This window comes from Cavia porcellus, unplaced genomic scaffold (genome assembly GCF_034190915.1).
Source record: "Cavia porcellus strain 051 isolate PalLab524CR breed Dunkin Hartley unplaced genomic scaffold, mCavPor4.1 scaffold_33, whole genome shotgun sequence".
NCBI lineage: Eukaryota > Metazoa > Chordata > Mammalia > Rodentia > Caviidae > Cavia > Cavia porcellus.
The window spans coordinates 20,643,226-20,664,422 of NW_026947516.1; the positions used below are offsets into that span (position 1 = coordinate 20,643,226).

General features: G+C 41.2%; 1 protein-coding gene across 5 annotated transcripts in view; it reads right to left on the bottom strand.

Moving 5' to 3' along the window:
- The window catches only part of Phka2 (phosphorylase kinase regulatory subunit alpha 2), a 65,906-nt gene that overhangs the window by 19,314 nt on the left and 25,395 nt on the right, over window positions 1–21,197 (bottom strand). For all 5 annotated transcript variants that reach the window (XM_013148913.3, XM_005002186.3, XM_005002185.3 and 2 more), the window contains exons 8-20: window positions 20,543–20,641; window positions 18,604–18,750; window positions 17,772–17,825; window positions 17,002–17,124; window positions 15,155–15,250; window positions 12,141–12,248; window positions 10,037–10,115; window positions 7,366–7,500; window positions 6,625–6,734; window positions 5,574–5,718; window positions 5,245–5,323; window positions 2,651–2,820; window positions 1,510–1,683 (exon numbers count right to left, since the gene is read on the bottom strand). In XM_013148913.3, the coding sequence (XP_013004367.1) occupies window positions 1,510–1,683; window positions 2,651–2,820; window positions 5,245–5,323; window positions 5,574–5,718; window positions 6,625–6,734; window positions 7,366–7,500; window positions 10,037–10,115; window positions 12,141–12,248; window positions 15,155–15,250; window positions 17,002–17,124; window positions 17,772–17,825; window positions 18,604–18,750; window positions 20,543–20,641 (1,519 nt within the window). The remainder of the gene's footprint in view (window positions 1–1,509; window positions 1,684–2,650; window positions 2,821–5,244; window positions 5,324–5,573; window positions 5,719–6,624; window positions 6,735–7,365; window positions 7,501–10,036; window positions 10,116–12,140; window positions 12,249–15,154; window positions 15,251–17,001; window positions 17,125–17,771; window positions 17,826–18,603; window positions 18,751–20,542; window positions 20,642–21,197) is intronic.

Consider the following 21,197-nt stretch of genomic DNA (forward strand, 5'->3'; position numbering starts at 1 on the left):
CCACGCCATGTTGGAACTTAGGACTTTGGGAAGCCAAGCCAGCACCTCCCCTCCCTGGTAAGCGGAGGCAGGGTGGCAGACTGCAGCCCTTCCAGGGGGAGAAATAGCAGTGTCTCCTGAAATCCACGCCATGTTGGAACTGAGGACGCAGTGAAAACAAATGACCATTCTGCCTCCCTGCTTAGCAATAGTGAACCTACTGCTACATGGCCTAGAGTCAAATATCCCACTCCCCCTATCCTCCTTCTTCTCCCCCTCCCCGTCCATTAGCAAGTGGGAACCAGAAATCTGAGCATCTCCTGGGAGGTTGACCACAGAAAATAAGGGGGACTTCCTTCTACCACTTCTTTGAAGGCAAATATTTTTATTACTGTTATGCTCTTTTCTTATTAGTGGTACTGCTCTATTCAATATTCTGTTTTGATAAGTACTATAGTGTTCTATATTTCATCTCATTTTGATATACGGGATTGAAAGAACAACTATTATAAAGATAACAAAATATACTGTGATACCTATTACTGTTATCCCGGTAACCTGCTGTGAAGTTCTGTACCAATTTCACTGTACGATCTTAGTTGGCTTTATTCTGACTTATTCTGTTGTATATTTTCAAAATAAAAATTAAAAAAAAGACCTCTAAGGATTCAACAGTGTTATTCACCCTTCACTATTTCTCCAAAAACTGCATGTCCTCCACAAAAATAAGAGTAAACCAAAAAAGGAAGAATTGAGATACAGAAAACAGCAGTGCTGACCCAGGAGATATGTCAAGGGATTATCCATGATGATGATGAAGAAGATTCCAGAGACTATTCTAATACATTTTGTGCCACCAAAAGAAAGGGATTATTGTAAAAAGGGAACATACCAGATTCAGGAAACACCTAAATAGATTATCCAAGGAAATTCCCGGGATGATGAGTATACAACAGCCCTAGAGTGCAACTGACCCAGAATGGAAATTCACAGACTCTAAGTAGCGGGATCAAGAGATGCACTGGTAAGATTGACTCTGTAGAAATTTGCACTGTAAGCCATTGGAAGATGTAGAAAGCAACCAAATGGAATGACAGGCCAACTATTAACTTTACGAAAAATAAAAATGGTAATATAATCATACTATAATGCTCAGTTGAGAATAATATTTTGCATATGTAAAATAATACAAAGATAAACCTAAACTTTAATGCAAATTCCTAATAGGTTAGGGAAAATGAAATAGAGTAACAATGATTTAAAATAGCTGAATCTTTACCCCATAACAGAAAGTCAATTAACTGGTACAAAATCAGATCAATGAATAAAGGACAGAAGTATACACAAATTATTTTAGAAATGTGGAACTATATAGGTATCAGAAGAGCTAGAAGAGTTAAAAAGTTATCATCTCTGAGTAGAAAACTGAAGGGGGTTGTATTCTAGGATTCTTTGACTTTTAAATTGTTTGCATATCACTTTGATAAAAGAAGATGCTTTAAGTAGGCATTAACGAGTTTAATTACATACATGGAATTTCCAGACCCTTTGCTCTTGTCATCACAGACAGTATATGCCGAGTGGAATGGATAGTACTGAAAACATGTGAGTCTTCTATCTTCTTACAAAGAGGGGGCAAATAGCACCTTGAAGATGTGCTTTGCAGAAGGTGGTTGATATACTGGTCAAGTTCATCTTGGCTTTCTGTAAGTGGACAAGCAAACAGAGCCAATGAAAACAAGCTGCAAAAATATCCTAATGTAGTATAATACCTACTGTGTGTATCAGGCAGCACTGAGTAGATTTAGTGGAAGGCATTTAGATACATACAGTTATCTGTACTCCTATCCATCCCCAAAGAGCAGTAAGATAATAGATATAATGTATGTGTTTACACATGTATTATTTGGAGAAACTTATTCCAAGGAAAAGAAAATATTTGTCAAGGTAAGGTTTACATCACATCATCCCAAGATGAGCTTCAGAATCTGTAAGACAACCTGAAAGGTGGCAGACAACACCTAGTCTTAATTTTTCAAGTAAGATGAGCCTTATGGAATTTTCAGCCTAATTCCAACTACTATCTAACAGTAAAAAAACAGGTCACTTTGACCCCAAATCTGGCTCAGGTTGGGAAGTGTTATACACTTGGGTTGTATTACTCACATTTAATCAAACCTAGATTGTTCTGTAGTTCCTGTGAAAATTCAAGCAACGTATTTTTATCTTTTATATTTTGGAAAGGCTGAGGGTATACCCCAGTGGTAGTGTGCTTGCCTAGTTTGTGCAAGATCTTTGGTTTTCTCTGGGTTAGGGTTTAGTTTAAATACCTGTGAGAAACCACAAAACATTTAAGGAATAAACTGGAGCAGGCAATGTAAGTGAATTCACAGGTACCTGAGCTTCCACGGGCATATATATATAATGAAAAGTCCTCAAGCCTGAAACTGTGTCCCTCTGATGTTACAAAAAAAGCCTCACTTTCAAAGGCATCATTTGTAGTTTAGGATTTTACTCATTTTAATTCATACATATTTCAGAAGCTTCTTTGTTTTGTGTTGGTTTGCTTTTAGCTTAATTGCCAATCATCTTCTGTACTTGAGTCTTAGGGTTAATTTTCAGACTGACAAGGTTTAAATGAATTCAACAAACAAAGCATTTCATGCAGTACCGTGATTAAAGGTGTCTTCCAAATATCCTCCCAGATCTGAGTCAATATCAGGACTGAAGCTTCCTTCGCTGGTATCATCAAACAACTTCTCATCACAGTCGGGGTCCAGGAAGGTCAGGTGAGTGAAAAATGATGTGGTGAGGAATTCTGACAGGTTCCCTAATTTTACTCTGCCAAGAAGACACCATGTTAAAGATATAGGTGGAGTGTGGACAGACTTCCACATGAGTCATTGCAAGACTTTTCAATAACCAGGTGGTATTGTGCCAGAGTCAATAAATATATTACTCAGCAGATCACCCAGTATATGTACATAGTCAATCAAGAAATTAAAACAAGTACGAAATGAAAACACAGAGCATACTAAAAGCCAAAGGAATCATGCCAATTTCTTGATTTCAAACCTGACAGAAATCTATTTCACTGAACCAACCACAAATTTTACAAAATACTTCAAGCAAACCACTTATAATCAGAACCAATCTGTTCCCTCCACCTGAAAAATGACTGGAACAGAAACAATGATTCTGGTGCATTGTCCCTACCATGAAATGTGGTCACGCAGAGGTATTATGTTGGGAAAAGGACATCTAGGAGCCAAAGTTCTCTCTAGAAGGAATGCGATGGACCTGCCATCCTCAGCCTGAAGCAGACACTCCAAGGGGCCCTATTATATCAGGCTGGGAAAGGTTTCACTGAAAACTGGGAGCCTGGTTGGCAGCCTGAGATCCTGCAACACAGGCAGCAACCCCTGCATTCTGTAGGTCCGTCCCCAGACCCTGAGAACATGTGGGATTCCCACTCTACAGTAAGAAACATTCTTACAACGTCAGATCCAGAACTTCAGCAATAGCTAAAGACTTAGATATCTACTGAGAATTTGTTTCAGGAGTAGACTGGAGCAGGTGATACAACTGAGCTTACTGGGCAAATGGGGTCAAGGAAGGAAAAAGCCTGCCCTTAATGGGACAAAAAATCTTTCCCTTGCAGAGCCAAGGGGTCAGTTATAAGCATTACTTTACACTGGGGTTGAGAAAGAAGAGGAGGTGAGCTGGACTGGAATAGGGCAGCGGAGAGTTTCTTCTGATAAAGGTGAAAGGAGTTGGGTTTATTAGGCTAAGAGAGCCCAAACTCTAAAAGACAGTCACTTAAAAAGCAAGCTACTCCAAGTATTTCCAAGGGAATGGAATCTGGTCTATAGGGTGAGTTTACCTTTTAAGAATCCTCAAACCTAGAGGAAAAGCCCAAATGAAATTCAAGATTAATAATCAAGAATCAAGTAAGGGGTTAGGGGTTTAGCTCAGTGGTAGAACACCTGCATAGCATTTGAGACGCCCTGGGTTCAATTCCCAGCACCAGAAAACCAAGCCAAACTTTTTAAGAAAGATAGCTGAGGGAGCCCAGGCATTCCAATTTCTTCTATGGTTCTTTTCATGGTGTTCTATAAACAGGAGGCCCTCTGCTCAGGAGTCAGGGGCTGGTTCTGGGATTATGCAGGGCTTTTGTACCTATTCATTTGTGTACCTCGCTCTCTGAGCCTACAATTCCTTGTGTTTCAAATGGCAATTCAACCCACAAGATAAAGTGAAGAGTAAATGAGACAACACAATGAACACACTCCAAGTGCTCCACTGCCTGTACACAATATTTTCTTTATAATCATTGGATTTCAAGAAAATATTTGCCTATTGGCTTATGGGTATTTTCTCTTGGTCATGATGCCATACATTAGGTAGTAATTTTTGTGAACCAGAGGTGAAGTGTTCAGAAATGGCTGCAGTTGGAAGTTGTGGTGCTAGCTCTGGAAATGTAGACAGCCAGGGACAATTTCACTGACACTCCAGAGAGAAGCCAGGAGCTTGCAGGAAAACAAGCAGAGCTGCAGCAAGCTCTGCAGGCAGAGGCACCTGGGGCCAGACTTAGAAATACAGTGCCTAAACACTGAGGACATTATGCTAGGTGAAATGAGCCAGTCCCTGAAAGACAAATGCTGTACGATTCCATCTATATGGGCCATCTACCTAAACTCATAAGGATGCAAAGTAGAAGTGGATGGGGAATAGGGAGAAAGTAGAGCTGTTTAATGGATATGAGTTTCTGTTCTGCAAGATGAAGAGTTCTAGAGATCCTTTCTTACAATATGAATGTATATAAGTCTACTGAACTATATACTTAGAGATGGTTTAGGTGATAATGTGTATTTTACAAGTTTTATCACAGTGACTTTCCTATGATAGCAGAAAAGAACACAAGAAGGGGCAATTCAACTCCCAAACACTCTTAGCAATTGGCCTTCCATCAGGAAACGAGAAGCTTCCCCGAGTCCAGAATAGGCTATCTGATACAGGACACACAGTGAGTTTCTCTTGGGGAGCCTTCTGGCCTATCCCTGGGGATTCAGGGACAGGATTCAGGGAGACAAATCCCCTGCCCTGTGACACTCAAAACAGGATGGAGGTTTTAACTTCCTTTTTGCTTTAAAACTTCATGTTTCTGGGTTTAGAAACTGCCATGAAAAATGTAAGAATGGAAACAAAAGACTGTAAGAAAGGTTAATTCTACTCATATTTAAAAAAGAAGAAATCATAAATTACCTAGCTCCTCCAAAATATCCATCCTCTAGTTTTCTAATTGTAGAAAGAACTGCTGAATGAATGTCTGAGCCATCATTTGCTAAAGAAAAAAAAAGTGATGAATGAATTTACTTAATTTGGGAATACATTTTTTCAGCTATACACTGAGATGTTTTCATCAGCATAGTCTAATTAAAATCCTTACAGCAGAGAAGGCTCCTGAGATAAGAAATTAAATTGCTAGAAAGCCCTGTTAGTATTCAGCTTTGTCCGAGAGCTGTTCTAAACATTTGGAAAAGGGCCCAAACCACCCGTGGGGCAGACCCAGCAGGTATAATCCCGGAAGTTACTCAGCATGGTGTGTGTGACGGGGAAGGTGAGTGTGGGTCTGCCCGTCATCCTCCAGCAAGTGCACAGATAGGCCAGCTCGATCCTCAACATCTCCACAATCATCTCGTTGTCCAAAGCCAGGTAGAAGTGATGCTGGTCTGTGAACTGGAAGTCAGAGCAAGCCAGGTAAAGGGCTGTCCTTCCACTTATCTCCACAGAACACAGCTGTCACTCAGGGCAGCACTATTCCTGGAGTTTTTTTTTTTTTTGTTTTTTTTTTTTTTTTTAAGCAGGGGAGATACTTAGTACTGGACTTAACCTGCGGAGAGGAGACTGTTTTCCCCGAGATTAGACAAATCAACCTGTCACCTGCCCAGGAGCTGTGGCTACATCAGTGTGGAAGAACTGTCAATCTGTTTTCGGCTCCTTGGTTGGGGCTTTAAGTGCCTTGTCCTAGGTGTCCTTGGTGTATCAATAACTCCTTCATTTCTACTCCTTCCAGGGCTACTGCATTTGGAGTGAGGACCCTTAGGGCAGGTGAGATGAGGAGACTTCACCTGATTGATGCCTGGTTAATGTCAACTAAAGGCAATGTTGCCTGATGTGGATGACCAATTGTTCTCCTGGGCTCTGTACTAGTGCATACTCAGCTCTGGAGTAAACTTTGGTACTAAGGGAAATAACTCATGAAGCTTAAGAGAGCAGCACAGGTTAGGATGGTAAAAAAAAAAACTGCTTGGGACTACTAACCCAAGATCCCATGGCCAATTGTGTACCTAAGGAAGGGGGGCCCATACTGTGTCCCATAGTGGTAAAGCAACCACACAGGCCTTAATGGATGGAAAAACATTTTGCATGTGTTTCTATGGGCTAGTTTTCTTTAGAAACAAAAACTAAAGTTCATAATTAGTGTATTCTTTAGTCCAATAAGGAAGCTGAAGTCTGGAAATCAGACTGGTGGCATGATGATTTAGGGGCATAATTTTGCTGTAGAGGAGAAAAGCTTATGAGATAGTAAAAAGAATTTAAAAAAGAATACTGGTTGTCTTGCCACTGCCCAGCTCTTCTCACCTGGGGTGTAAATGTAAAGGTTTGGTTCCTAATCATATAGAGTTTCGAGGTGCCAAGGACACCAATGTGCCGATATGGTCGCCCACTCAATTTCATATTCTTGTTCCGTCCTATGTGAAATATAAGCGAGAGTGGAGTTAGTAACAGATAATCCCAGTGACTTAGGCTAAGACTGGGCTTACTTTTATGTTAGACAACCCACTCAAAGTTTTATTTTTTTTTACCACTGTCCTTTAAAATGGAACAAAGCTGAATATAGCAACAACCACTTCTTCTGTGCATGCATGTATATGAATAACACTGGTTTAATGTATATAGAATAAAACTATTAGAAAAAATTTATTAACACTTACTTTTGATTTATTTAGTATTCAACCATAAAACTAAAAAATTCTAAAAAACAGAGCCCCCTCCCATTTTAATGGGTAAATGAGAATTTTCTGATATCACATAAATTAGAAGTACTACCAAGACACCAATGACTCTTTCCATTGTGAATATTCACAGGAGGTTCCTCATTTACAATAGATGTGCCAACTGGTATGGCTGGCCTGTGGTGGTACTGGCTGCGGGGCTGAGGAGGACGTGATTATTTTTGTATTCTTAACATTTAAACAGTGTAACCACCTGCATAGTACTAGCTCTGCCCAATTCTTTAGAATTTATATACATCACAGCTTTCCTCAAGCCTGAACCCCAAGATACCCTTTGCCAAATATGCCGTTATTTCCCCCAACCTACCAAGCTTGGCATAGAGGTGACTAAGAATCCGGCCTGGCTGGACCCGAATTGGATGAATGTCAGCGATGCTCTGGACATTTATCCCATGTTTCCTCAACAGCTCCTTGATGTGACTGTTTTCTGCCAAAACAGTAACTGTGAACAAGAGGAGAAAATCGGTATCAGATTGATTGTGGCTACCGTCTCTGCATACTGACATGTGTAATTTGTCTCTTTGCCTCTTCTGCCTGATGTCAGGCACATTAGTGTGCCTCCACACATAGGTTGGCTTTGGAAATGGTGGTAATGGTCATACTGCTCCTCCTTGTTCTCTGTGTCCTTGCCTCTCCTCAATCCCCATGGTGTATGGTGGGTCTAAGAGGGCCTAAGAGACTTCTAGAAATTATTTTCAATAGGTCTCACTCCAACTTACCACATCTCAAATAATGTCTTGCCCCCTTCTAGGACTGTATTTATTCTAAATCTGTCCTTTGTTCTTTTCACATAGGGTCAGGAGTGGAAGCAGCTCCCACAGGGAACACCAAGAGAAACCTGTGCCCCTACTCCCAAAGGGGAGGGCAGCAACATAGTGGAGTTGGCGCATGGAGGACACTTTGAAAGGAAGCAATGGAAGGAACATCTTCCCCTCCACAGAAAGAAAAGTTGCCCTGCCAATGGAGATGGTGTTGGAAGTGGGTCAGCCTGGCCCATCCAGAACCACAGCACAGAACTCTAAGAGCCCTTGAGACCTGCCAAGAACCCCATCCCTAGGTGGGTGAGGCATGGGACTTGACTCTCCAGTAGGTAGGGAACTGTAAGTGCCTAAGACCACAGGGCCCTTAAGGAAGGGAGACCTTCACTTGGGGCCACATCAGGGATCACATTTGCTGTACTAGTAACGCCATATTTTATGAAAAGGGGCAGGGCAAAATGTAAGTGTCCTGGGTGGAGACTAGAAAAGGGATCTTAGCCATAGAGGGCTGATGCTTTGTTTAGCTGCAGAAAAGCCTTCTGGGAACTCAGGGGACGCTCAGGTCAGAGGACAAAAGCTCCACCAATATTAAGGTGGCCCACAAGTGCCATCATTGGACTCATGGGCTTGGGGTGGAGGTGCTAAGCATACATATAAATGCCACTGAGAGCTGAATTTAAGTTACATCATTAAAGTATTTTCATACCCATTATTTCATCTGATCTTCACAACATAGCCCTTAGAGAAGCCTCACGTGCTTAACTGGGCAGTCACAGGTGAACCGGGATGGGACTCTAATCCCTGTGGAGCCCAGCAAGACTGGCCGGGGAACCAACTGAACACTTGGCCTTCTGAAGCTTCCAATAACACGCAAAATACTACATTTTTCAAAGCCACACAGAGGGTACTCTCTGTAGGAGTGGTTTTGTTTGAGACTTGGGAGCTTCATGATTCAGTACAGCTATGTATGGATGTTTCTAAGACTATACTTCCCTTACATTCTGATCATTCTGATCATTTTCTCTCATTCTATTATGATCATTTTCTCTCATTCTATTACACTGCTAGTTGAGACCCACCAACCTGTCCTGGCCTGCAGTTGGAAAAGCAGTCTTACACACAAAAAGGAATAATTATCAGAATATTCTCTGGGTAGGTACCATGGAAGGCAGCTGGGGCAGTCTATCTGAAAGTCATGAGTGGGCTCAAACCTCTGGCTGTCAACTGAGAGTCCTTGAGTGGGTGGATTAACCTTTAAGCCTCATGTATAAGGTGGAGATGACAATCATACTTGTCAGAAATTTTCCAAAATCAGAATTTTGTAAATGTTTGGTGTGTCCCACACTGATTCTGACACAGTATTGACTGGGTAAAACAGCTGCAGCTCATGTCACGATGTCATGGACAGGTGCAATGACCACAAAGGACAATGCTTTTTATTTGTTTACTCACTGTTTTATTTGTTTACTCACTGTTTTCAACATGGGTGTGTCTGTGCTAATCAACATAGAAGCTACAATGACATGGGCCTTGATGTATACAGCCTAATTTAGGGCCAATAAAGTGTGTGCACAATAGGCATGACATTATATGGTCTTCTATGGGGCATGCTGCATATACCAAGCTGCCTAAAGAGCCTCCAGAAAAGGAAGCCAAGAGGAGAGACCAATGTGCTTGCCACATACTACCAGCCGGCTGTGCACCACAAGCTTCCTGCACGGCAATTTCTGTTCTTGCCAAGTACACTGGGGAAATTGCAAGAGTCCTATCAGCACTAAGCATGGCAGTCACTTGGCAGCCCAGGCTGGCCTACCTTTTTTGAAAGAGGAATTTGCTAGAGAACAGGCGGAAGGAGACAGGCAGATGACAAGAATCAGAACCCCAAGAGAGGAATGCATGATCTCACTTGGGTTCTGAGTTCTCACCAGGCTCTCCTTTTCAAAGAGTAACAGTACTGAAAAATTATGCTCGAAGAATTTCATGTGCCCCAGTTGCAATTAAAGTTTAGATCTGAGAAAACAATTGCTTTGTAGAAAGTAAATTTGTGGTTCTGAAGAATACCACTGAGTGACTGAGTTACATAAGGTATCTCATAGATCTTCCATATACTGAAACACATATAACTTTTTTAATTAAATAAGAGACTATGAAACAATTCGAATGAACACAAATGACATTGGTATTACAAATTAGAGATGAATAGAAAATATGCTCACAAACCTTGTACTACAACATCAGGCTTGACTGAAGTGGAAAATCTCCTATTTAAGGGATCGATTTCACCAGGGGCAAGGAATCCCTGTGAACAGAGGAGCATTAACACTATGAAATATTGATTAACTAAAACTTCACTTTACACCGAAGTTTGAAAGTAACATATTTTGGGGCCTGAAGCACTCAGAATTGTTTCTTTATGTTTTTGAGTCAATTGCTTACTTTCTCTGAAATAGAATATGCAATTTGGATGCCAATGATAAGTGAAAACACAACATGCTAGACACCTCCCTCTGCAAGGCTAATATTGCCCCATCTTTTTTTTTTTTTTTTTTTTTTATCTTTTTCTTTTTTATCGGTACCGGGGATTGAACTTACGACCACATACTTGCAAGGCAGGCGCTGATGCTGCTGAGCTAAATCCCCAGCCCCCTACCCCATCTTTTGTGAGTGAAAAGAATGGTAGCTAATACTCCCTGAGTCACTGTATGTACACTGTCATTTATGCCTGCCAGGTCGGTTCTACCTTCATCACCATTTTATAGGTGGGGAGGCTGAAGTAAAGGTGCCTGAGGGAAGTGACAGAGTAAGGAGTTGGCCCAGGGTTACTTGAAACACAACAGTCCCCCAACCCCTTGCCAAGTATACTTTTTGAATATGCTTTTCTCAAACTTTCTAGAAATGGTCTGAGCTCCAAGAGAGGACTGAAGTGTTTTAGGAGCTCTGTGGAGGTTGTAGACCTACTGCTGAGCCAAGGAAGACCTTTACAGGGAGAGGAGGAATCAGTAGAGCAGAGTAAGTTATTTCCCACCTCACTGATACAGAAGTCTGAGCTGGAGGGTACTGCAGAGCTAACCAAGTACAAGATTTTCACTTTACAGATGAGGAAACCAAGGCCAGAGAGGTCAAGGGACCTACCCAAAATCATAAAGCTGGTCAGAGACAGGACTGGATTTTCAAAGGAGATATATATGTAAAATACAGTCTTACTCCCAAGGGTATGGCCACGAAACTGGACAGACTGGACATACCCATGAACCATTGTCCCACCTTCAGCAGTAATAATAGCTCCCACTGGCTGCTTCCACTGTGCTACAATCACCAGGAACCCAGTGGCATTCTTGTTCTTTGTTGTTTTTTTTTTCTCAGTACTGTGCATTAAGCCATGGGGGTACTGTACCACTGGCTGCACCTCCAGAACTTTTTTAAAAAGTTGTATTTTGAGACAGAGCCTTGCTAAGTTACCCTAAACGTGTAAGCCTCCTGTCTCAGCCTTTTAAGAAGTTTGGATTTCAGGCATGTGCCACTGTACTCAGCCCCAGTGGCATTTTGACTCACTGCTCCACCCCCATTTCTAGAGCTGCTGGAATGCCCAAGGCTGGGCCAGCTTCAGAGGCTTCAGAGCCCCTCTCTCTTCCCTGGCTCCCATACCATTCCTCAGGGGCTCAAAAAGCTCAACTAAGCAAGATCCATGGGAAGAATGAACCATTTGATAAAGTCACTCACACTTAAGAGGGGTGGAGGATTCACTTTGAGGGCTCAGAAGTATTTTGCAATAGAAGCCTAGGAGAAAGTTAAGGCTTAGCAAAAGGGAATAGGTCAAGAGGCAGCAGATTTTCTGTTCAGGTTGTTTGCAGTGGTCTGAATGACCACCTCACAAAATTCATCAGACTCAGGCTGGTGGCCTCTTATAGAGTTGTGAAGAGCTTTTCTGTTTCCTATGTCTGTGGCTGGGTCTGGGGGGGGGGCTTCCTATCCATTAGCAGTTTCTCAAACCCTGTGTCTTTCAGGATCTGACATGCTAATCCTGCCTGAGAAGCTTCTAGCTCCTGGTGACCATCAACTCAAACAGGTTCTTGGCTCAGACCAGGAATGCTGGCAGGAGGGGGACAGAAAGTGTTGACCTATAGTTGGCCTGAACTGGCTTACTATAAATATGGTTATACAAAGTCAAGAGTCAAGCCTGGGAACTAACACAGTCCAGCTGACCCCATAGGCATGCAGATACAAAAAACACAATCAATCTGGGCAAAGAGCCCCTATACTCTTCCAGGGTTCCCTGTACCTCTAATCAGACGATTATCAGGCTGTAAAGCAACCAAGCTCCTACCTCTGCCAACAGCGAGCTGAGGATGTACAAGGACTGACCCCAAAGATGGGGCAGCTTCCCCAGAGAAACTCTGTCCACTGTGTGTGGATTCTTGTATTCTTCATCCACCTGGAAGAGAGAGCAAAGCCCAATAAAAAGGTCTGAGACACTTTATGGCAGGGAGTACACTATGGATTTATAAAATGGTCTTCATTCTCCAGACCAATTTTGTGCATGTGCTGGTATATGAGACCCAGAAGTTAAAAAGTTCCTCTCTTGGGGCCATCTGGCTATTCATGGCAGAGGGAGATGTCCAATCTAATCCTGGCCCCAAGCCAATGCTCATCCCGAGCATACTTGAGCTATAGGTGCTGGAAGCCTGACTGGCCTTCTTCATGCACAGCTCTGAGTTTAGACATGTTCCACATGCTATGCTAACATCTGGCCGTACTATTGATAAGATGGTCAAAAATAGCAGCCTATAGCCTCACACTGCATGGCTGGATGTTAAGTAAGTTTTTTTGTTTTGTTTTAATCTTGCCCTCCACCTTCCCAGGGGTTTATAAACCCTATGCCTATGCAAGAAAATTACCAGAAGGTGGCACTATTTATTGAAGAAAAACACTTGTTGGTAGACCACAAACCCTCTACCAGGAATTGAGAAATCAGAATTCACTGGGGGCTTTTGTCTTCTCAAAACAAAGCTTCTGTGCTCTTTCTGACTGGTAGTGCTGGCTGTACATTGCTAGTTAACCTGTGCATTTCTGCCTTCCAAACTCCATGCTGCCCTTAGAATTTTTAGTCATTGCAACATTGGTTGGGGCCACATCACTGACTTTTTCCTCCAGAAGATATAGGTCAACTGACACAAAAAGGAAAACCATACTATGAGGGTAATCATTCCTTGTGGATTAATCAGTGTTATTAATAATATAGTCAGTAAAACTTATTTTTTTCAGTAGTAGTACATTTTAAAACCTTTATGTACATAAACTGGATGGAACTAAATATCACTAGCAAGCAAATAAGAGAATACTGCGGAAGGAGATTCTCCAGAATGACATTTGGGTAGTGGGATTAGAGATAAATGTTTTCTTCTATCTATGCAATCCTGAATGTTATATAGAGTGCAGGAGTACTTTCACAATCAGTGCGCTAAATCTATTTGAACAAAAGTAGTGATAAGAAAGACTGAAAATATCTAGAATAAGAAATATTTGATGCAAAGAACAGAGAGCAAACAAAATGTCCAGGTCAAAAGACAGCCTCGTTCTGCCCCCCTCCCAACTATGGCCAGTTCCTGCCTTCACACAAAGGTGTCCTTTTTTCCCCTTCTCTCCACTGGGTTCCTTCCTAACCTCCTGTAAGTACTGAGACATACATCTTTGTTACTCCCTTTGCCACTGCCACTGCCACTGCCACTGCCACTCCAGTCGCTGCTTCCACCTGATAGCCTATCTCCTCTGGCCCTCACTGATCTGCATGCTTACAGACAGAGCTGGCATGGGAACCACTTTTGTTCCCCAGGCCCTGGCCTGGCACCTGGCATGGAGCAGCTGCTCACTACCTGTTTGCTTGACATACTTCATTTCATGGAAGGTTCTGTGCATGGTAATGCTCCGTACAAACACCAGTCAAGGAAGAGTGAAGTTGAAATCCAAGCTGAATGCCACCCTGTTTCTAATTTGTACAAAGTTGCCATATGGGCTTATGGTGACCCTGTCTGCAGGAATCTTTCCCAGTGGTCTGCTCATGTTACTGATGTGACTGAGGAAACTTAGTAGTTATCACTGGTAAGCAGCCAACATGAAATGCAGTCAAGGAAAAACTGTGTCCAAGATTGATGCCTAGCACATAATGGTAAATCACTGAATAAAGACATATGTTGTAATGACAAGTAGAAACCAAAGGTTAGGGTGGAATCTAGAAGAGAGAGAGAGAGTTTAGGGGTAACTATTTACAATGCGCATCCAGCAGTGTCCATCAGAAAGCAAAGTGCAGCCTGTAACATCTAACATTTCGTGCCTTTTGGTAGAAAAGGAATGGTTATTCTCTATGATAAAACCAGTAAAACATCCCCAAGGTCATTTATGTTCCCTTGCTCTGCTTCCAGGTTCTAAATTACCTCCTATTGCTGTTTGTTTTACCAAATGCCTCAGCACTAGACGAGGAGCAACCTGAACATGAGATATGAATGTGTAGCCACTGTACCCAACACATCCACAAATGAAAAAGGGACATACATTTGCAGGGGATCTAGGTTTATAACACTTAGAGAAAAAACACCCCCAGCAGGCTCGATAGCTGCATCTGTAGAGTGAGGAAATTTCTTGTCCTTAACCAAGTTGCTGCATGACAGACTTCTGCTGCTCATAGTCTCCTTTAGGTCCTGTCATTTTGGGGAGATGTGGCTCTCTAAAGGCCCTTTCCTCCCACAAAATGCACTAATGAAGCCTTTGAAGCATCAGGAGCACTGGCAGAACAAACAGCTTTGAATAAGCATTTTCTTCTAAATGTGAGATGTTTACAGGGGTCCAGCATGACCCCAATTTACAAAACTGGGTAGTGCAAAATAATCTTTGAGCATCTGCTTGGAACTGCACAGCCTTTCTTTCTCTGGTATAGAATGGCTTTAACTAATAATTACTCAAACTCTAGTTTGGGAACTGTTTGAACCAAAGGAAGAGATTCTCAACGATCTCTGTATATTAGGCTTCTTCTGCAGCACTATATAGGAACAAGATGCATAACAGTGTTTTGTGCTTTGTAGTATACTTTCTGCTTGAGATTGGGGAAAGGATAGGTATCCTTCACAGGGCTTAACTGCTGCCTCTGCATTAAGGCATGTTCCACATGATTTCCCAAAGCTCTAACTCCTTGTGATGCACGGGAACACTGCCTAAGCCTTTAGAAATCACTTCTGGAGAAAAAGTGGTCATTGGGCCTAAAAGCAGAATGAAGAATCCCAAAAGCCAAGCACCAATTCAATCAGTTCTACATAAACAGCACAAAGGGGCCCCGGGAAACCTGGTTACCTTGTCAGGGGGGACAGCATAGAGTTCTGGCACCAAGTGGATCCCGTCCTGGCCTCTGATTAATATTCCCTCCAGGGCCTCTCGGTACTCTTGAACCTGGAAAACAGCCAGTTGCCCTCTCTATGAAAGAGGTCTGGTGGTTACCGCTGCAATGGCAGTGCAACAAAGGAGAGTGATTCTCCTGGCAACAAACAAATTCAGAGTCAGATACAGGACCAAAAAATGTACAAACATGTTCTGACTGAGGAGAACAGGAAGGGCTTCTGCCAATGGCAAATGTTAGCAGCAGCTAAACAGCACTGCTTGTTCCTCCGCTGAGTCTAAGCTCAGCCTCACCAGTCAAGCTTCAAGGAAATACAGGGCAGCCACCATGCAGTATCTATTTCTTCTTCACAAGTCCCATTAATACTCATAATTCTAACATGTATTAGATAGTTTTCCCTTAATTAAAACTTTTATTCTTAATTTTTTACATATTTAAATTTTGTCTCACCAACCATATTATAAACTTCTTGTGGTAGAAGCTGTGTCTTAGGCAGTACGTTCAGTTCCACCTATAGTTAGTTTTCCACTTAATTATTGCTTAAGAAGTATTTGCTACATAAATTGGATATGAGAAAATATATGTAGTATGTTTTATGTACACCAATTCTGAGACTATTCTGCTCAATATAACAAAAGCTACTGAAGCAAACCTTTCTACTAAACTGAAAAGACAGTGATAAAAAATAATGCATTAAAAGAAGAAAGAAGGGAAAAAACCCTAGCCAGCAATCCAGCTATTTAACAAATTTCTTCTTTGGAAAGCCTAGTCAACTACCTTCCAGATTTCATTTTCTTTTCATTTAAAATTTATGGATGGAAAAGCATGATCATGATTGGATCATTTAGAAATGTCAAATGGAAGCGGCAAAGAGATAGCATAGGTATAGGGTAATAGATTCTGTGAGGCTTATAAGATATCAAGCAGAGTCATTTGTATCTCCTTAGCTTCCTTCCTACATAATTGTTAAGCCTATTCACAATGGAAATTCAAAGTCAATCCTTTTGAAACTTTGCAATACTGGGATAAAAAGACCAGAAGACTTAAGACCCATGATAATCAATGAGAACAGAAACAGCAGGGTCCAAGGCTGAGGTTGGGAGACCAGTAAGGAGGTCAGCATGTTAAATATGATATTATCTGAGCACACCACTAGAATAACAACAGAAGAACCACTGACTGATTTGGAAAGAACAATAGGAACAATAGGAATCATGCTTCCCAGTACTCATATTTTGTCTAGTCTCTTCCTTACTGAATATGGGAGGCCTTTTAACCAATAAAATGAGATGACAGTGATACTTGGCCAGTTCCAGACTTAAGACCTAAGTAAGGGTGGCAGCTTCTGCTTTTGCTTGCTGGGAAAAAGATAACCACCATGTAATGTTTAAAGTCTTAGAGACTCCGATGTTGTGAGAAGCCCAAGTTAGCCATGTGGAGGAAAACCAAGGTCCCCACCAAGAGCCCAGATGAGCTCCCAGCACCATTTGGTTGCCAGCATCAACTCACCAGCCCTGTGAGTGAGGCTGTTTTGGAAGCAGATCCTCCAGCCCCATGGAACCATCCCAGTGGACACCAGCCAAAACAGAGACCATCTGTCCTTACTGGGCCCTACCCAAACTGTAGAACCATGAACAAATAATTAAGAGTTGTTGCTTTAAATCACTAAATTTTAGGAAATTTTGCCAAGTGACAATATAAAACTGAAGCAATGACCTGATATCTTGCACACACTTTCTATTAATAATCAGTAATCACAGTGGGATGAAAATGCTTATCAGCACACTACCCAGCATTTCCTCACCTGAACAGGATCGCCATTGAAGACTCCATCAATGATGAAATAAGTCCAGAACACAGGCCACTCACATTCGATGTTTTCAAAGAGCTTGAGTTCAGCAGGATCATAATGTAATCGGCTTGGGTCCTGGAATCAAACATGTAAAGCTTTTTAAAGATGAGGTCAGATTATATACACAATACCACTGTGTCTCAATGGATTTTCCTTGCTTGTCTGACTATAATAGGGAGATGCTATTTTGGTCAGTTTTCCATGGTAAGATTTTAGAAAGTAAACCAGAAACATATACAGGACTCCTGAGTAGTTTATTACACTAAAGCTTCTACTTTATCAAATTAAAACTAATTTGCCTACGACAATGCTTGGCAGATGATCTGTAATTTATTTATTTATTTATTTGAAACAGAGTCTCACTCTGTGGTGCAGGCTGGCCTTGAACTCATGACAATTCTCTTGCTTCAGTCCACCAATAGCTGGTATTACAGGTTTGAACTGCTTTACTTATATCATTTTATGGAGCAGGACATGGATGGTCTTTACAAAAGTATGCAAAACACAGTTCTTATCTACGAGCTGGCTTTAAACTAGAAGCTTTCTGAACCTCTAATGATCTTACTGTTCTACTGCAAACTCCAGGCTTGCTGACTCCAAAATTAATACTTCTCTTTCCAATATTCCAACACATAATTATAATCAATAGAGGAAGAACAATTCAGTGGCAACTTAGATATGAAGCAATTAAGGAACCATAAGCAACAACATTTAAATACAACCTCTCTTGGGGTTTTATAACCATCCCGAAGGAAGCGACAGCATCCATAACGCCCCTAGGAAGGTAGAAATACATTTGATGAGATCACAAGAATTTCTTTGCTTTTTACTTTAAATCAAGTCATCCCTTTCCTCTCTCTTCTATGAATCTTTTAGTAATAAAACAGATACTAAATGTTTTTTGCTCGTAGTATAAAGCATAACTTTTAAAGTAGTAAGCAAAGTACATTCAGGCTTAGTAGGGAACACTGAAACATTTCATGGGACTATTGGGACTGCAAGAGTAATTACTAAGAGTTCAGTGAATGGCTATTCTTTCATTCTGATTTACTATATCCCACAAAGAGGTAAAGGGACCCTCACATTTGAAGAATCCACAAAAGTGTTTAGTGTGATATGTCAGTCGTAGCCTTTCACTGCACAGCAAAAAGTTTTGGAAAAACTTAATTTAATTTTAGGATCACTAAGTCCTCTGAAATTTCATGTAAAGTTTAAGGATATTGGGACACATGCATTTTCAACTGGCAGTGACTTGAGAGATACTCAAAGGAACCTCTGATCTTTAAATGGTTAAGAAGTCCGACCTTGGAAGTGTGGTAGTGATAAGAATTGGGGTTCCAGCTTAAGTACAAGTTCTGCTATTTATGAAGAGAACTAAGTTACTTAACCTGAGACTTCATTTTCTCACTTGTAGGCTCAGCTTTTCAGCTGGCTACTTCATGAGTCAATTAACATAAACCAAGCCATTAACTTCACAAGTGATCTGCTCCATGTCATCATGTGAAACTGGCATCTAACACAGGGCAGAAGGGTACCAATGTGACCAATGCTTACTTGGAGCTTGGAAATAATTTCACTTTTGGTCACATTCACAAGGTTCACATCTTCCACTGCAAATGCCGGGAAAGAAATGATAGAAAGAAGTCCGGCGTCAATCTCTTTAGACGTTGATGCTCTTGGCAACATAGAAAACAGGATAGACTGAACAAAAAATAGAGAGTTGGTTTAACTTGGAGAAGCATTATAGCTGCATTATCTAAAGACCATGGCCTTAGCCCCAAGGGAACATCCAAATAAATTTGCCAATTTGGAGTAGAGCTTTGTCCTTCTAATGCACCTGCTGGCCAACCTTGTTTACACAGTCAATGCTCCCTATTTCATGAGGCAGAAAAAGACAGTTGAGAAGACTATGGTATAGCCTAAAGCTTGTGCTGAGAACCACTTGACTTCATTCCTTCCATGTGCTCTGCTGACCTGGCCAGACCTTGAGGACACGTTGGAGAACTTCAAGGTTACCTATGGCAGCAGGCTAAAGTGTCCTGGCTATGAAGACAGAAACCATGAAAGAACATACATGCAGTGTGATCACAGAGAAGTGGCTGGCTTCTGTGCAATGGGATCAGTTGGGTTGGGTGACCCAGAAACTATTTACAGAAAGAGTCTAATCTAGAAGATTTCATAAATTTTCAGGCAAAATGGTAAACAACAGAATTAGTTTAGTCCTAGAATCTTTCTGGGGTTACGTAGAAGCACCATAATATGGCCTCTATAAGGTGGCTGGATTAGGCACTGGAAACTTGGAAGGAAGCTGTAATTATAGGAAACATTTAGGAAGGGAAAAGAGTGAATGTTGAGATCTAACATGTACAGACACGAGGCTAGACCCTTGCATAAACTCATTAAATCTTCCAAATGAGAAAGAATTAGGGTATTATGCCCAATTTACTCATAAGGACTCTGAAACTCTGAGACACACAGACTTGTGCTCTAGGACATGCAGGCAGCAAGTGACTGAGCTAGGATTCTAACCCAGACTCTGCTGGCTACAAAACTCACATTTTCCAATAAAGTGTACATTTAGTAAAATACCAGTGTATCTCTATTAAACTATACCCAAGAAATATCAGAATCCTCATTAAGGACTACTTACAACATCAAATGATTTCATCATTATGTGAACAGCACAGAGTGTACTTACATAAACCTTAGAGATGGAAGTTTATTACACACCTAGGCTTTGCGGTATAGCCACTACACATAGTGTAAGTGGTGCCTCAGTGACCAAAGTATCATTATGAAGTGCACAGTTATAGTCACTTTTTCCTAGTCTTTCTCTGCTAAGAAACACAAGCTCCTGCCATAGGCTCTCCATTTATAAGTTTTTAGGTATCTGACTCACTGTAACCTTAGCATACAGTGGGCCGTAAGTTTAGATTGACTAGCCAACTGGTGACTTCCTGTATGTTTAATGGAATTCCCTAATCTGAATCAATCACTCCTTTCCGCATTTTGGGGAGTTTGTATTAATTTGTCATTTCCCCTTATATTATCTCTCCTCCATTCTGCCCATCATACCCCCACTGACTGAGCCAGTTCATGCTAGTCAATTAAATTTGGGGGCATTAGGAAATAAACCTGAAAGAAAGCTGCTTGTGTATTCAAAAAACATAAAACAGATTTTGCCTCCAGCAAAACAAGAATGCTCTGATTGTTAATTCCATATACATAGTATTATTGTGTCTTGTGTCTGCATAATACTTTCTGGCTACACAGTACTTGGATAAACTGTCTAATCTGATTTTCTCTGATCCTTACAATTATCTTGCAAGGCAGGGGTGGAAGGCCCCAGAATGCCCATTTCATGGAAGAAATACCTTAAGCTCCAAGGAGTCAAGTGTTAACAAACCAGAAAGTGGGATCTCTGAACAGGAGCCCAGGCCTTTCTTCCACAATTCTCTTTTCTACTTTGGAATACAGGAGGCTGAGCTGTTACCTGGCAGTGTTCAACTTCATCAGGCAAGACATGGATCACCGACTTGCGTCCTCCATAAACTCCAAAAAGATCTAATTCATCAATTGCCTCAAGTGCAGCCTAGAAACAGGTGTAAATTATATTTTCATTCTAATAAACATATACCCCACTATCTGGCACTCTTTTTTCACTAAGCAATCTAGCATATGTTTTCCCAAAGCCAGTAAAATCCAGCCAAAGGGTCCTGTACTCCATGTTCTATCCTCATTTTCAGTGAAAAGAGCTTCCCTGCATACTGTTGTTCATGCCAGGAATAAGGAGAAAATAGGAATACATTTCCTAAAACAAAATTAGTATTCAGTCAAAAATGAAATATTAACACGTTCATAACAAGTTCATGTGTCTATGGCACTAAATTTATGATTGGTTTTTCTTCCACCTATTATAGTAGTTAACATCTATCATTTAGCACATCTAGCACTTAGGAAAGTTCATTTGTTTGTAATATATGTGCTTTCTGTCAGTTTACCTTAACAGAGCTCATTTATTGTTGCTTAAAAAATTGTAGCTCTGAGGGGGCTAGGGATCTAGCTCAGTGATGTAAGCACCTGCCTGGCAAGCACAAAGTCGTGAGTTCGATCCCTGGTACCAAAAAAAAAAAAAAAAAAATAGCTCT